The 16,404-nt window shown below is 38.8% G+C and overlaps 3 protein-coding genes and 1 long non-coding RNA gene across 8 annotated transcripts; 2 read left to right on the top strand and 2 right to left on the bottom strand.

Annotated features, from left to right (window-relative positions):
- Positions 1-247: 247 nt before the first annotated feature.
- LOC120790447 lies at positions 248-6,273 on the bottom strand. Its single transcript, XR_005707546.1, has 3 exons — positions 6,095-6,273; positions 5,910-5,987; positions 248-524 (listed from the first exon to the last, which is right to left on the bottom strand). It is a non-coding gene; the product is annotated as an uncharacterized LOC120790447 (long non-coding RNA).
- LOC120790444 (mast cell protease 1A-like) lies at positions 4,586-6,850 on the top strand. The gene is made up of 5 exons (XM_040127947.1): positions 4,586-4,660; positions 4,835-4,988; positions 5,638-5,767; positions 5,943-6,197; positions 6,319-6,850. The coding sequence occupies exons 1-5, from the start codon at positions 4,618-4,620 to the stop codon at positions 6,469-6,471; spliced, it is 735 nt and encodes a 244-aa protein (XP_039983881.1). The 5' UTR covers positions 4,586-4,617; the 3' UTR covers positions 6,472-6,850.
- Positions 6,851-7,568: 718 nt separating this feature from the next.
- On the top strand, positions 7,569-12,895 carry LOC120790445 (spindlin-1-like). Of its 5 annotated transcripts, none has more exons than XM_040127949.1 (5): positions 7,569-7,732; positions 8,464-8,502; positions 8,953-9,200; positions 9,323-9,556; positions 10,664-12,895. In XM_040127949.1, the coding sequence occupies exons 2-5, from the start codon at positions 8,483-8,485 to the stop codon at positions 10,867-10,869; spliced, it is 708 nt and encodes a 235-aa protein (XP_039983883.1). In that variant the 5' UTR covers positions 7,569-7,732; positions 8,464-8,482; the 3' UTR covers positions 10,870-12,895. The 5 variants fall into 5 exon arrangements, with proteins under 5 accessions (XP_039983883.1, XP_039983882.1, XP_039983885.1 ...); XM_040127948.1 differs by having other exon boundaries at positions 7,570-7,732; positions 8,461-8,502; XM_040127951.1 differs by lacking the exon at positions 7,569-7,732 and adding an exon at positions 7,741-7,871 and having other exon boundaries at positions 8,461-8,502.
- Positions 12,896-13,137: 242 nt separating this feature from the next.
- micos13 (mitochondrial contact site and cristae organizing system subunit 13) lies at positions 13,138-16,404 on the bottom strand. The gene is made up of 4 exons (XM_040127954.1): positions 16,255-16,404; positions 15,664-15,820; positions 14,155-14,212; positions 13,138-13,484 (listed from the first exon to the last, which is right to left on the bottom strand). The coding sequence occupies exons 1-4, from the start codon at positions 16,281-16,283 to the stop codon at positions 13,387-13,389; spliced, it is 342 nt and encodes a 113-aa protein (XP_039983888.1). The 5' UTR covers positions 16,284-16,404; the 3' UTR covers positions 13,138-13,386.

The following is a 16,404-nucleotide window of genomic DNA, read 5'->3' as shown; positions in this document are numbered from 1 at the left end:
AGATATACTGAGTGGAGTTACAAACCCAAATCTTATGTCTCTGTAGGAACTGGAAAAATTACATCATGCTCCTTAAATTAAGTACTGTACATATTCTTAGGTGAAACCATTTGTTTTTGTGACACTGCAACCTAACAATACAGAATAACAAATGTCCCACAATACACTCTACATCATGGTTCTATGAAAAAATCAAAATTATGCAAAAACGAAATATACCAATATCAATATTACTGCAATTGTTTGCCAACTTGAAGTCTGGTGAATGAAAAGAACTATTTTATGACATTAGACTTTGCCAGTTTTTAATTTTTGCCTTTTGATTTTTTGTGTCTCGAGCCATCTAGAAAAGCTTGACTTGACAAGAGAATACAACCGATTCAACTTCCCAGTTCTGAAATGCACATGAAGGACAAAGAAAAGTGCTGTGTAGCTGGATGGGGTTTCACTAGAACAGCTGATTGAATTGGTGATGAGCTGAGAGTGTTGGTTGTGTCATAACTTTACCTTTCACAGGACTCCACCTTGTGGAACAGCAGAAATATTACAATAATTAGGAAAAACATTACTCAATCAAAATTTGTATGACAAAAAAAAAAAAAAAGGATTTTTGTTACAGATCGGACGGATGGCCATGGCTGCTTCTTGCACTTTAACACCTTTAATGAAAAGCTTGATATAAAATGCTCATACAGAGAATCCAGCTGAATATGTGAGGCAATACCACTGGTGCACTTGATATAAAACACTCTCACTCATTCAAATAAACATATTGTTCTTCCAAATTTACAAACTGGTCAGCTGCTCACGAGTGATAAAAAGTATGATTGAAAAATGATGGGGAAACTTTTAAAATGCATGTTTTTCATGATTATATAAGAGACACAAAAATCCGAATACATGACAACAATTAGGGATAAATACTATTTAAAATGGCCAATTTCTTCCAAGGCTATAGAATGTCAGTTTAAAATCGTCAATAGATACAATCCAGCTGCATAAAAAATTAACAGTAGATTTTGCTTTTGAGTCTGTCATTTCTGTCTTCAAGAGCCTGAATCTACTGAACATCTTTTCTATTCATGTTCAGTCACATCACAGTTTTGGCTGTGTCTACATAACCGGTTTAGGCTCAAAGTTTTAATATTAGTCTCATTATTATTATACATCTTTATGTGGTACCTGTACTGTGCTATGTTCCCTTCCCTTCCTTGTCACAGGTGAGGGCAATATGAATACTACTGAACTTGACTATCCACTTGTATGGCAGTGAACCAGAGTCAGAGCCAGATTGGTGCCCAGGCTGGCTAGTCCTGTTCCTCGCTAGCTGGTTGGCCTCCTATTGTGCCACTCCCAATGTAGTTAACCTACCTGGCTGACTGGAAAAATAGTCCCACTTACCTGGTAGTAACAACAATGCACATTACCTACAAGCTTGTCTGTGCCTTATTATGCCGGTTGGCAGTTGTTCAATCTCTAAAGCGACTGTCAGGTAGGTGAGGCACAACAACTTAATAAAGTTAAAGTCTAAATTATCACGTTTTTCACTCCCACCGAGAAAAAGCAGGATCAGAAGTGGGATTTATCAACTGCTGTAACACACAGGCTACATCCACCAATGCAATGAGTAACCATTACACATCATAGACATCAGCTGGGCCATCAACACAGCCGATATTTCCCTTTTCTCTCTTGTACAATTAGTGAAGCAGCTCACAGGCAGCCGTTCAGATCGCACAAGTCTCCTGCTGTGAATGTGTTGCGAACTTATTATTGATTTCATACAGAGCTATGACAAGCGAAATAACATGAATAAATCAAAGTGAGGCAACTGACATTTTTGATTACGATTCTCTATAACCGGTAACTGGTTTTAATGTTGTCGCAAGGTCAGCAGCTCCAGCCACTCGAGCCCCTGTGTGTGTATGTCGTATGGAATCCCCAGCACATAAGATTAACTGTCACGATACTTCACTTTAAGATATGTTGAAATCGGGGTCTGTATGAACCCTTACACTCAAACTAGAGGTTGGAAACTGTGGTTTCTGAAGTTCATCTAGTTTTGTCAAGCAATTCAAAGAAATGTTTGATTGGGATGTGTCAAGTAGATTGCCGATCAAGACCCATTCATGTTGCATCTGTGTTATTTGCCTAATGAATTCATCCAAATAACGTTGACTAAATAGGGCTAAGAAGTATCCGAAAACGGTTAGAGAAAAAAAAAAAAAGAGAAATACGGAAATTAAGTCATAGTTGACAAAGATTACAGTCTGCGAAGGACCAATGGTTCTTTTTACTACAGTTATAGATGTGTACAAGCTAAATGATAATAAGCATTTCATATTACAGTTATACTGTATTGTAGAATATGAATCTGCAAAAATAATTAATAAATCAATTAACAAAACTGGTCTAAATAAATCCAACCTTATACCTAATTAAACCAAAAAAGAACCAAAATACAAACATCTTATCTAAACTCCTAACTGAAGAAAACAGAGACAGGACTAAGTGTGTACAGCCATGCTGTGAGACTATACTCAGGCACAGCGATGCTTTGAGCTAAATGCTAGCATCAGCATGCTAACATGTTCACAGTGACAATGCAAACATACTGATGTTTAGCAGGTATCATTTTTACTATGTTCCCTGTCTTAGTTTAGCATGTTAGTATGCTAACATTTCCTAATGGGCACTAAACTAAAAGTACAGCCCAGGCTGCTCGGAACGTCATTAGTTTTGCAGGTATAACCCCATGAAGAATCAAACAAACTGACATTTTGACCTGATAACGGTGCGACATGAAAAGTGAAGGGATACCAAAGTTACAACAATTTTCGTTGGGCAAGACTACATGGCAATCTGTCTAACAGTTGTTGAGACATTTTCCTAAAACCACAAATGTCACCCTCGCTAGAGGAAAAGTAAGAGGATCACCAAATTCAAGAAATTTCATTGCAAACTATCCAATGGTTATTGAGACATTTCCGACCAATCATATAATGTATAGCTGGTGTGTCTTTCAGCAGGAAGTATAACTGTAACTACCCAGGTGTATCTGTACACATGTATCAAAATTCCTTCCCAGGATCAAAGAGATTCTCTAGCAAAAGAATTATCCACTCTAATAATCTTACAAAAGGTTTGGCTTCAGCATACGTTTATTTTCTTTTGGAGATATTTTTGGGTCTAAGTAGCTCTTTCAATGTTCGCTTTTTAACAAAAATGCAAACGTAAAACCTCATTCAAAATACTGTATTATTTTGTTTCCTATGATAACATTCTTCCTCAGTGGATCTAAAATGATATTTAAGTTAGTGAAGAAAATGCAGTGGTTTTCCCAGTGTTTAGCAGAGCTCAACACAAACTCAACAGAGTGTTACTAAAAGGCCGTTCTCTCCTACTGAGTGTCCTGGGTCTGTCCATCTAAAAGTGGCAACAAATACAGTGAGCAAGGTTTGATACAGTTTTGCTGCTGAATTTAATAATTATACTTTTAGTCCCATGCAGTTGAGAAATTCAGTTGCAGGCTGCGGCACGCTGCATGACACAAAACCCACATTCTTTCTTAAGAACACTTTTGTGAAAACAAACAGGATGTAACCCGATAGAAGGAGGAAGGTGAAATACTTGAACTCTCTTGGAACTTTGCAAGATTTTAATAATAACACTGAGAAATAGAACTCTAATTTTGAAAGTATCCTGCACAAACAGACACATGCAAACTGTGAAAGAAAAGTTGGTTTATCATTTATTCACTTTTGGTGATGCTCCTATAGAAGTTTCAAGGTTTCTCTAAGGGGTTTTGGACAGATGTTTTATGAGCTCAGGGGGGCCTACCTACGGAGCTGCCTGACGCCTTACCATAAATGGAAATAAGCCAAGCTATGCTGGGTCAGGTTCAATGTAAGGCCACATGGGCACCGCGTGATCATTATATATGTTTCTATCTTATTGGATGATGTGTTTGGGTAGAAGTAAAGACAACCAATTGGAACTAGGTTCTTTGTCTCAAGAAAGATTATAAAGGATGTTTGTACGACCCTTTCTATTGAGAGACTCTCCTTTGACTTTTTGTGATAAGGCTTGTTTTTCTCCCATATTGTAACTTACATTATATTTCACTTTAACCCTATCAGTGTTTTGTGTTTTTAATTGTGTTCAGAGTCCTGTGTAAAAAAACTTCCACAACAAAAGACATACCACATTTAGTCTCCTATTCTACTTGCTAATCACTTGGATATATTTATTCTTCTGACAATGTGGTCTTTAACTCCCATTTATCTATAATCTTAACCTTCCCTGAACAAGTGTGCAACTCCGAATTCATCACTAGACATGATGCTAGGGGATACATACGGCAAACCTGAACTCGCTGAGCATTATGTGCCTTTTTCTAAGTATCTCTAAAGCCGTTAAATCCAACCATCCCTCGCATCAGTTATGAAACCTTGTTTTGAAAATAAAACCATGTCTTTTGTAATCCCACCAACAACTTCACCAAAAAAAAAAAAAAAAAAATTCCCTGAAGCAATAATGACCGCACAATAAGGAAGATGTTTTCCTCTTCAAAAATGATGAGACCGAGAGTGGAAAGTACAGATTTGACCAGAGACCATGGCAACCAGCTTCATACTCCTGCTGTTCTTTGTGCTAAATGGTAAGCTACACTGTTGTTTATGATAAAGATCCCAAAGCAGCCAAACAACCAGCATTATTTTCGTTGTAATTTCTTGTTTCTATACATGGTAGAGATTTTTAAAAGCTACATTTGCCTCAAACCTAAATGAAGTTGGATTAACACAAGTAAATAATGATGTATTTTGTGTTTCAGGGGCTGATGCTTCTCACATTGTTGGAGGCAGAGATGCTGCCCCCCACTCGCGCCCCTACATGGCCTCGTTGCAAGTCCGAGGTCGCCTTAACTGTGGGGGGGCACTGGTGAGAGAAGACTTTGTGCTCACAGCAGCACATTGTCAGATACCTATGTAAGAATTCAAAAACTCTTGTTTTGCTGGCCGCAATAACATAACTACTTCAAAAACTATAACAGATACCTTTTTGATTTTTGAAATAGTTTGAAAGCTGATCAAAACCTCTCTTGACACACATTTTTTCCCCACATCATAATGACATTGTGTCTCAGAATTTGACATTCTCCTAGAAAACATGCTGACCTTTTCTACAAGTATACATTAACCTAACCTAGTATTTCCTGTTTTCCTTGCAGCCACTTGTTTCATTTTATGTCAGTTCAGTATAAAAATCAACTTGCAGGGACTTCAAATTAAACAGATATAGGTAACCCATCACAGTAAAAATTACATTTGTTCTGCTTTTTGTCAAATTGAAGCTAATTTGACGGTACTTTCAGGATCCTCTCTTTGACAAAAAAAAAAGTGATGCTGGTAACTTCGACAAAAAATGAAAGCAGTTACAGTGAATAAACTGTACATGTTTCAAGTCTCTGCAAGGTGATTGTTGAACTGCACTCAAATGTATGGAAAACGCTCATTTGTGTTAAACTTGTATTGTGTTTTGAAAATGGTCAGTCCATTTTCTCTCAGCATCTCAGAGTCTATTAGCAGCCTTAACATCATATGTAATGTCCATTCTTCATTCAATTGTGATTTCTAGACCATACACAGTGGTGCTTGGAGCTGATTCCCTGTCAGGTAATGAGTCTACAAAGCAGGAGTTCAGCGCTGTCAGATCCATTCCACATCCCAACTATGATGGACATGCATATGACATCATGCTACTAAAGGTGTGGAAAGTATGAACTGTTGCCTACAATATTGTATCAGGTTTTAAGTAGAAGAATCCCTCTTCATTATTCTGTCCAGCTTGCACAAAGACAAAATAAGATAATGTTAAGATTACACAGAATTTAATAAAATAACACTTACTCTTCTTTTCTACCATTAATCTCCTCGTCTCAGCTCAACGGCAGGGCCCGGCTGACCGAAGCAGTGCAGCTGATCTCTCTGAAAATGGGCAGGGTGAGAACAGGGAGTCAGTGCATCACAGCTGGCTGGGGGGATATAGGGGATAACAACACCATAGCAAAAACGCTTCAGGAAGTCAACGTTACCATCTTGCCAGGTCGGACGTGTCGTAGGAGATGGCGAACGGTTCCCATCACCAGATCGATGGTCTGTGGCGTTGGGTCGAGGGTCTTTCAAGGTTTCTGCTCGGTGAGAAAGTGCACTGGCTGGACATTGACCAAACAATGCTGAGCACAGAAAAAAAAATCAAACAGGGCATTTTAAACAATGTACACCTGCTGTTAAGGGTCTTGTATCTTTTCTTTTCAAGGGGGATTCAGGTGGTCCTTTGGTGTGTCATGGAGCTGTAGCAGGTGTCGTCTCCTTCTCTGGCCGGCGATGTGGAGACCCCAGGGCCCCTGATGTCTATACACGCGTATCGTCTGCCTGGGATTGGATTGCAAGTGTGTTAAACAACAAGTAGGCAAATTAGATTGATTGATGATGTGTCAATATGCCTGACTGGGTTGTATTCTTCAAGACAAGGTTCCTAATAATATACAAACATGTGGCGGTATCTCGTTTCATATCCGTTTAACAACGCAGTGCTGTGGATGTTGAGATGAGGGGATAAATTATTATTTTTGTCTCCAGTTGACGTTTTTGTTTTTTTTATATACAGTATGCTTGTGAAATGGGTTTGGGAAAATATTCTTTTCATGCTAAAGTTTCAAAAGTATACTGAGCTGAATGTAGAAACAAACCTAAAACAAAAATGTCAGGTAAATTCCAATTCACACATTTCTTTGTTGTTCTGAAAATATGTAATATGTATTGTACACAATCTTAACATGATGAATAAAACCATGAATTCTGTAGCCACCTTTGAGGAAAAAAATAGTTTCATTTATGGGTCAAAGTTTTGTTCATGGTTGCATATTTGGTTGCAGGTTGGTAGCTTCATTCTTGTGGGATAATTTGGGCCCCGCTGCAATTGCTTCATTTAATAGGTCAAGCCTGAGAAGATGCAGTGTATTTAGTTGGCTGGGGGAGATCATGTGCATTTGTATTCCTTTAACTTGTAGGCTGCAGCTGTATTGTGCAACTTTATAATGTAATGAGCAACTTAAAGATAATGTTCATATAGATACAGGTTTAGTGTTGCACTGGCACTGGCCAAGCAGGGGGTATTCCAGGACGCTGAAATACACGGAAACTAAATACTACTCCTAAATGTTGTCATAGGCGTTGGCATCTGCACGCTAAAAAAGAAAGAAGAACGTAGAAGCATAATAATAACAGCGGACGACAATGATAATGACGATAATATTGCTTTACACCATTAAAGCCTATCTTGTTCAAAAAATCTCCGGGCTTTACAACATCTGTTGTGGTCTCTCGTGTTGTGCACATTGTCATGTCGCTCATGTGCACTTACACCGTAATTATCGCTATTTCCGAAAACACTCGAATGCAGGAGGGAGCTCTGTCTACAACAACCGCGGAACTCCGGTCCTTGGAAGTCCAGTTCACTGTCATTAAACACCAATTCCCACCATTCATTGCGCCTGTGTTCGTGTCCCTCTCTGCGGTCATGGTAACCGAAGGCTCGCCGGGAACTCGAGTCTTTTCCCCCAATCTCCCATTTTCCACAGGTTTCGCGAGATTTACATAGACGTGGTCGGTGTGTGGGAACGTTTTCTGCCAGACGAGCTGAACAATACTGATATGAAATCTGCGTAAAGGTAACAAAAATACGTTCGGAGGCGAGAACGGGGCTGTTAACACCCGGTCGGCGCTGGTGTTTGTTCGCTGCCACAGGGGACACTGACGAGCGGGTGTAGCTAGCCGCTTCCACTTACCTACAGTCACATCTGCATTGAGGTAGAGCTAGGACAGACGGGTGTTATTGATAACCCACCGAGTGAGGTGTAGGTGTGTTGGATTTAGTCCAGGACAGGTGGATTCCGGCCTGATTTACCGCCTAGTTTATCGGCCTCGCCTCATCATATTTTATGTGCATGTTGCTAACGTGTAAGTTATTGGCAGTGAAACGTAACCGGCTAACTACACACTGTAATTTGTCAGACACAGTGAAATGGCTGACGTATTCTCTTGAAGTTGCCAGATTGTTTTTTTTTTTTTTTAAATTTTTCTATGTGACTTTTTTAATCACAAACCTAAGCATATGACGAACTACACGATCTCACAGTACTGAGCTGCGTGTTACAAACACTGACCTCCATGGCTGTGTAGTTAAAGTAAATACCCAGGAAGTTATTCCATCATGCTAATCCATTGGCTGCTGGAGTTGTCATTCTCTGGTGAGCAGGCTGCAGCCCCTGTCACAGGTCTGCTCTGACGAAAGAAGAGGCCATCCATATGGTGTAACGTGCATTTTCATGTGAAGTTTGGCAGCTGTCATACCTACTCACGTAATAACTGAACATTGCCCTGTCTTTCTCTTAATCAGTAGCCTTTGAATTTCTGGAGGCATGTCCAAGAAAAGGGGCAGGTATGTAGAAACAAAGCAACTGTGAATGCCATCATACGATGCCATTGTTGGCGGTTTTAGAATATAATGTAACAGTAAGACTATAATGCCACAAAGAGCTACATGAAAAAGTGGTTCACTCAGCTATGAGCCACTGGAAGGAACAAATAACTTATGTTGGACCAAAGGCTGGAATGACAAAAAAAAAATCATATTGCATTCTGATTTAAAAAACCATTGATGGTGCCGCAAATAGAACTGCATAAGCAACATAGGTTATTTGAAGTGGCCTCAGTATAACTTAAATTTCCAGAAATTTCTCTAATGCAAATATTTATATGTGATCAAATACTGGAAATAAGTTACATAGCCTGATCATCATAACGCTTCCTGTATATGTGTAAGATGCATACTTTGTTTTAAACCTTAACCAAAGACACACAGACCTGCATATTCATCCTGTTTTACCAGAAAGCGGAGCAGCGGTGAACTGAGTGACACAGTAAGCCCAGACCCCAACAGCATTCTGGGAGTCCGTATTCAACATAATTGGCGTGAGAAGGGGAACCAGAGCAAATGGAAGGGAACGGTGCTGGACAGGCTCAGTGTAAATCCTTCTCTCTTCATGGTGAAGTATGACGGCTTTGACTGCGTCTATGGCATCGAGCTGTTCAAGGATGAGAGAGTGTCCAACCTCCAAGTCCTGTCAGAAAAAGTTGGTGAGTTAGGAAGAGCTTCTCTTTTACTTTAATTCATGTTTCGGATTCTGAAGTGAACTAAGACAATATATTTTATACATTAGAAAGTATATTTGACATCCTTTGCGCTTGTGTCTCCACAGTAAACAACAAAATCAAGACACCTCCAGGGGCCGAGGAGCTGGTGGGCAAAGCTGTGGAGCATCTGTTTGAAAAGGAGGATGGAGAGAAGAACGAGTGGAGAGGCATGGTCCTCTCCAGGGCTCCAATCATGACCAACTGGTATTATATCACTTATGAAAAGGACCCCGTTCTTTATATGTACCAGCTGTGGGACGACTATGCTGACGGAGATCTCAGGATTCTGCCTGAAGCAGGTACTCGTCATTTGTGTGTGACAAAGGCAGAATGATGCTTGACAAAGCTTTATTAAGTCTTTGATGATAATCTTGTCCTAAGGCTTCATGGATAAGATCAAAATCGACCACCATGTGACCTAAATCAGTTTTCCACTTTGGAAGATTGCCCTTTTTTTTTTTTTTAGCAGTGGATACCATGTGAGTCATAATCATGGAAGTCTGTATTCATTACCAATCTTCATCAAGGGCTTTTACACCCAGTAGCAAATAGGCAAAATTATTTATTTTAACACAAGGACTTTTTGCAGTCTGTCAAGAGTGAAAGTTTTCACAAAAGTAAAGTTAGTACTTAGAGTTCAATCAGGCAGTGTCTTCTTTGAAAGATTAGATATCTATAGTTATGAAAATATTTCGGCCACAGTTAAATAACGAGAGCCAAGACTCTCATCAGTGGTTTTGTCAAACAACTGTTTCTGGAGCTGTTCCAGAGGTAATGGCTATGTTTAGCCATGCACAAATTGCTTCTAATTTGAGAATATTCAAATCTTTTGGCACACATACACATTCACAGTAACTCCTAATCAAGTCTAATCCAGATCGAGAGAAATCTTAATTAATAAAAATCCTAAATACAGAGGCATTAAGCAAAATACTGAGGCTTCTATGAACTCGAATTTTTTTATTTCAGTCTGTTAAAGTTTGGTTTTTGTGATAATTTTCACTTTGCAAACTATGAGTTTAACTAAGTGGTGATTAAAAAGACTCTTACACTTTGGAGTAGTTTGGGTAATGTATTTTCCTTCATTTTTTAGGTCTGTAAAATCATAGAAGTAATTGGGGAACTTTGAGAAAAGAAAGCCTTACTAATTAATCCTAATTAGGCTGTATACTACTAGAGAACAAGAGGGAGCACAATTCCTAATTTTTGGAATGTAATGATTTTAGAACAGAAATGGACCATTTAAAGAATAATATGGAACTTTTGTTTTTAATACTTTCCATGCTTGTTATACCCACTTTGAGATACTTGAAGTAGAGCAGATGGTGTTTGGTGAGTTGGACCTAACTCAGATGTAATTGTAATGTTAATGTTGTGATGTTGTGATGTTTCTTTCCTCTCCTCAGAAAACAAGCACCTGTTGCCTGCGGACAGGAAGCCAGGAGAAGAGACGGAGAGTCTGGTGGGGAAACAAGTGGAGTACGTTACTGACAAGGGTGTGAAGAGAACTGGCCTGGTCATCTACCAGGTCCCAGCCAAGCCCTCTGTCTACTATATCAAATACGATGATGACTTTCATATCCATGTCTATGACCTGGTCAAAACCACCTAGAGATAGTGGACACTTTTATCTCACTCTCCATCCTCCCCCCATCTGCTTCTGTTCCAGTCATTGTTACAATCTGTTATTCAAAGCCATGGCAGGGTTGAATAGTTAATATGCTTTATTGTTCAGAAGGAGGTGCAATCCTTTTTTGTATGCACAGCAGAACTGTAGCACCGCTATGCTTTGCTATTTCGAGGAGAGGGAGTCAACTTGTTTCATTGTTGCTGCTCTACTTTATACTTTAATGTGGACAGTCCAACATTGCACTGCCCAACAGCTGCAAAGTGCAGTTGATACTGTGTTTGCATTGTTGTCCCTGAGATACTCACTGATCTTTCCTTAAAGAAATGATCTTAATTAAATCCTAGTGTGACTAAAAAAAAAAAAAAAGATGCTCAAAATATAATTTTAAAGACACTTTTCTTTGAATTAACTTAATACATAATAAGCTTGGTATACACATTTTCTTCTGCATAGATGCCTTCAAGAAAGACATTAATAAATGTAATGGGCAGATAAATACATGTACTGTATTTATCTAACAATTATATTGAATCAATCAGTGTTAGTACTGGAAAGGATGAATACAAGCAGCATTGTAAAATCACCTTAATGAGGCCCTTATATTTTCAAGTGCAATTCAGATGAATAACTCTCGTGGAAATATAGTCCTGCACTTTCGCCATATTTAGTATTGTAGTAACCATGGCTGTATGAATTTTCAATCGGAATTTTCGTGCTCGGCATTTCTTCTTTTAGCCCTAAAGGAAGGTTTAGGGCTAAAAGGCACAGGCTCTAAATAGTTAAACAGCACAAGGAACATCAGATTCTTTGTACTGGTAATTCTGCTAAATTCCTATTTGAATTTGATCCCATACAAATCATCAAGTGCCTTCCGGCTTGTCATTTTGCAATACTGTACATACTGTATCTCTGACTATCTATGCTCTTAATGAATCTTCGAGTATGAAGGCTGCTACTAGGTGTTCATTTGGAAGTGGCAACACTGACAGCTTGAGAAAAGTTTTGCAACCATCAGTTTATATTAGTGCTGTGTTTTGCTCTTAATGCAGTATGAAAATGTTCTTTAAATATAACACATCATCATTGGTTGTATAATCTCACCGTTGATATTGTGGGGAGCACTTTAATTGTACAAAGTTTACATGTTTAGGTTATGGTATGCTATATAGTTTCCCCAAAATGCTTTTTTCCTTTAGAGAAAATGTGGCAGAATTATGCTTTATATCACACGGATAAAGGAAAAAAGGAAAAGAAAAAAAAAAAACTATTTGCAATACATTCAAATGACAGTATTTAACCTGTACAACTTGTGTAAAAAGCCTTGTAACGTTGTCTGTTGTGATTACTCACAATATGAATATCTCATCAAAACACCACCAGCTTTTAGTGAAAGGGTCATTAATATACAAACTATAAACTGAATATTTAACAGGTATAATCAACTGACAAACCATGTTGTCCACAGTAACTAACTCTGGTTCTAGTCTGTTATAACTGTCTCTTAGCCTTGCAAACATGACATGTGTGCTTGCAGTATGGATTTCATCCTAACTTTGTCACCATATACTAGCTACTGAATTGGTCTTGCCCTTTTCAGCCTTCTCCAAGTCATTCAGCATATCCCCCAGTAAACTAGTCAATCAGTAGGTGTACTGTTACTGTTATTTTTAGCCCTCAAAACTCTGCATGCATCATTGGAACAGAGTGCCTGGAGATTTTCAAACCTTATTTTGACTGAGGAGAAGTGACAATGTGTGGCAGAATCAGGACCCTTTGTTTTACCCACATTAAAATACAAAACGATCTCAAAAATAAGTTAACACTGTACATCGCCCCTACTGGTGCTGTGGAGTGTTTCTGTATTGTGTAGAGTGGAATTACAAATGACTGTGTGTGCTCTTTTTCATGCTTTCAATTACCTCCTCCTGTTCTAAAGTTGTAGCACCATCAACAGGCAGTTTGTGTCATTATTATTCTGTCATGAGTAATAAAGATTTTTGCACATTTACTTGGACATAGTCTTTGAACACACTGCCATGATCAACATGCAGCATATATTTTGACTCAATAAATCAAACTAAAGACTGGATGTGTTTTAAGATTGATGTATTACTTAGTCACAAATAGTGAAACTGCATATATACAACAGACACTCTCTTCATTACATTATTTGGATGGTTTTGAAAAAAAAGGGGCAGCAATATAAGTCCGTACACATAAATTTGTGTTATACACAAAATGACAGAACAATGTTTTTAAAACACATTTTACTTTTGCGCATTATGTACAACTCCCAACCAATGCCACTATCATTTAGATAACCAAAGTACAATTGTGAAGACTACACTCCTTGCAGCTGAATGTCATCTAGCAGTTTTCTTTCATGTTGGGTGTTTCTTCTGTCCTATAGGGGCTACAACTTTTGAAGAAGTAATGTCGTTTCTCAAGTGCAAAAGTCAAAAAGATTGATAAATATCAGGTTGCCCAGAGAGTTCCTGTTCACTTGGTGAGGTCTTTCAGGTACTGCAAACCCTGATTTGAGTATTCAGTTGCCTTTGTTGGAGCCTCTGAAAGAGTTGAAATCGTCCACCGCACTCCTGCAATACAATTAGAAAAAATAAATAGATGAAAAAAGATCAATGTCTCAGGTTTGTGGCATCAAAAATACAGTCAGGTCCGTAAATATTTGGACTGTGACACAATTTTCATAATTTTGCCCCTGTACTTCCACCACAATGGATTTGAAACAAAGCCATCACAGCGTGACTGAAGCGTAGACCTTCAGCTTTAGTTCAAGGGGCTTAATAAAAGTGTTTAGGAATTACAGCCATTTTTATGCAAATTACTTCAATTCTCAGATGCTGAATACTAAGTGGACAAACTAACATACTCTAATTATTTACAGGATTATTTTTAATACTTGGATGAAAATCCTTTGTAGTCAATGACTGCCTGAGGTCTGGAACCCATGGACGTCACCAAATGCTGAGATTCCTCCCTTGAGATGCTGCCTTTACTGCAGCAACCTTCAGTTGCTGTTTGTACATATAAGGTCTTGACCAAAAGAATAATACTGATCTCAAAATAATAATGCCGATGTTGAAACTGATTACTGCACCAATGAAACACTAACAATATCACTGTTTCTAACAAGTGAAGTACACAACTAGGGTTTCAAACCTGCACACGCTCAAAAACCAAAACTCATGACATTACTACATTTGTAGCCTCACTTTAAAAAGAACAAGCTTTTCATTCAGTTCTTACCAGAATTCCATGCCTCAACCGGGGAGAATTCTATCTTAGGCATGGTTGGAAGCTGAGCCTGAGGAGAGGGAGGATCTGTTAGTTTGAAACAGCACAGTGCAGTGTACATTATATTGCATTTACATTAAGCACTACAAAGTAAATTAACAGGAGATAATGAGCAAAATAGGAAAGACATAATTTTGGCTGATCACTCTTTGCTCAAGATGCTACTCAACATCATGTGGTGAAATAGTGTGCCATGCCTACTACTGAAAACAACAAATGGTTGACAATTATGACATTATAAAAAATATCACTGCCACAGCAATAAATTCTACCTTTACAAAAGATAATAATGTTCAGTTTGACTGACACTGGCAGAAAGGTATTATTTTAACTATATTTGCAATTGTAGTCATACTGAACACATTTAAAAACTAGAAGGGAACTCAGACAGCGCAGACCTCCGCCAGGGCCAATGTCACACAACATACAACAGACTTAAGAGAAAAAAAAAATTCAAATTCACAGTAAATGATCCGTATCAGCCCCAAAATATAATGGGCTCTTCCCTAGCGCCTGCCCTATTACTCCACCAAGTTCGGTGCAAATCGATTCAGTTCTTTTTGTGTAATCCTGCTGACAAATAAACAAACAAACAGACATGGGTGAAAACATAACCTACTTGGTAGGTGGAGGTAATAAGGTAAGTGTTAATGTTGTTGATGACACACACACACACACACACACACACACACACGAAAAAAGTGGCCATCATAAGCTTTATAGAATACTATGTAGTCAAGCTGTTGTATTGGATTGCATTAGATTGTATAAATACACCAAATACAGGGTCCCAGGACTGTAATTTAATAGAAAAAAAAAATGTCTAGTTGTGCTCACATTAGAGCTGGTGTACCTTTTTACATTGAAAAGTGTTGGCATGCTATTTTGAAAGAAGAAAGTCAACTTTGTACAGTTTATGATACGAGAGAAATAGAACATGAGTATCATTCTGGTGTTTTGGGTTTTTACTGTCCCTTGTGCTGGAAATTGAGATTTTTTTGTTTATTGACATGAAGGATAATAGTTGTCTGTAAAAGAGATCTTGAATTTGCCAACTTATTTAGTGAATCCATGGGAGGCCATGAAGAAAATCTAAATCTATCAGTAAGGGGTGGATGATTATATAATAATGTTGTTTTTTATTGTTAAATACCTGGGCTGATCGTGACCAGCATAGCTGGAAGCTGTTTTATAATCCCATGAGGGATGGGCCATGAAGTGGCAGGACTCTCAAATTAAATTTGAGAATTGATTGTATGAATCATTAAAATCACTGTCAGGGGTGTCTATGGAAGTGGCCTATTTGCCTACCATATGGAAATTACCTACTATAGGCAAGTAGGATACAAAATGTGTCTCACATATTTTCCTTCCCTGTGTTGCACTGTGATGCCTACTAGCCATGATCCAGGTCCATCCTTGATCAGAGCAAGGTGTTTAAGCAGTGCATGTTATCTCTACCTCCAGGCCAAAGTACTTCATCCATTCCTGTATGGCGGGGGGTATTGCAGCCTGGGCCTTCCCCAGGGCCGCTGAGCCCTGCTCACTGCTTCCCAACAGACCAGAGTCACAGGCAACGTACAGAGCTCCTCCTGCAATTGTCACCTTGGTGGCCAGTCTGGAAAACAAACAACAGAGGGAGTCAGGCTGTTAGGCAGAAATACCTACCCATGTATCCAGTCAAAAATGCGTCAAACTGATAGAAAGCATGGCTACATGTTACTATTACTACAGTGCACCTTGAGAGTGTCCTTTGAAGCTAGAAATTATCAGTTAGTAGTTATTTATAAACCACCAGCTAACGTTAGCAAACGAGAAAAAGCGAGAAAATTAGACCCACGTCAAAATCTAATGGATATGCACAGAATACAGTGATGCTACTGGTAAATTATTTAGCCAACCGGGCAGTAAGCAAAGTGTCTAACGACGACAGCTGGAGAGCTCTTGGACAGACTCACAGCTAACTTGGCGTTAGCTAGCTAACTGGCTAATTGACTAGCTAACACCTAGCTACAGCAGCAACAATTAAGGGGCGAAATTAAAAACACTAACCTCACTACGGGCAAAATCCTTACCGCCATGGTCCACAGCGGTGTAGTTTGCTTTTGCGTATAGTTACTCCAGGTACGCTAAGAATGAGCTGGAGTGAGCGTTATCTGTTTAGCTGCACTGAAGGACAACCCTGTATGATCCCTGCGCGCA

The sequence above is a fragment of the Xiphias gladius genome, chromosome 6 (assembly GCF_016859285.1).
Source record: "Xiphias gladius isolate SHS-SW01 ecotype Sanya breed wild chromosome 6, ASM1685928v1, whole genome shotgun sequence".
Classification (NCBI taxonomy): Eukaryota; Metazoa; Chordata; class Actinopteri; order Istiophoriformes; family Xiphiidae; genus Xiphias; species Xiphias gladius.
Note: the sequence above shows the minus strand (reverse complement) of the source record. Positions and strands in the feature narration are given on the sequence as shown.

What these genes read in the sequence shown, in the direction of transcription:
- LOC120790444 (XM_040127947.1), top strand. Translation starts at nt 4,618, where the DNA reads ATGGCAACCAGCTTCATACTCCTGCTGTTCTTTGTGCTAAATG. An exon ending in GCTGTTCTTTGTGCTAAATG is followed by an intron (nt 4,661 to 4,834) that starts GTAAGCTACACT and finishes TTTGTGTTTCAG; the next exon opens with GGGCTGATGCTTCTCACATT. An exon ending in ATGACATCATGCTACTAAAG is followed by an intron (nt 5,768 to 5,942) that starts GTGTGGAAAGTA and finishes TCCTCGTCTCAG; the next exon opens with CTCAACGGCAGGGCCCGGCT.
- micos13 (XM_040127954.1), bottom strand. Translation starts at nt 16,283, where the DNA reads ATGGCGGTAAGGATTTTGCCCGTAGTGAG. An exon ending in TGAAGTACTTTGGCCTGGAG is followed by an intron (nt 14,213 to 15,663) that starts GTAGAGATAACA and finishes CCCTCTCCTCAG; the next exon opens with GCTCAGCTTCCAACCATGCC. An exon ending in GGTTGAGGCATGGAATTCTG is followed by an intron (nt 13,485 to 14,154) that starts GTAAGAACTGAA and finishes ATTGTATTGCAG; the next exon opens with GAGTGCGGTGGACGATTTCA.
- LOC120790445 (XM_040127949.1), top strand. Translation starts at nt 8,483, where the DNA reads ATGTCCAAGAAAAGGGGCAG. An exon ending in ATGTCCAAGAAAAGGGGCAG is followed by an intron (nt 8,503 to 8,952) that starts GTATGTAGAAAC and finishes CTGTTTTACCAG; the next exon opens with AAAGCGGAGCAGCGGTGAAC. An exon ending in AGTCCTGTCAGAAAAAGTTG is followed by an intron (nt 9,201 to 9,322) that starts GTGAGTTAGGAA and finishes GTGTCTCCACAG; the next exon opens with TAAACAACAAAATCAAGACA.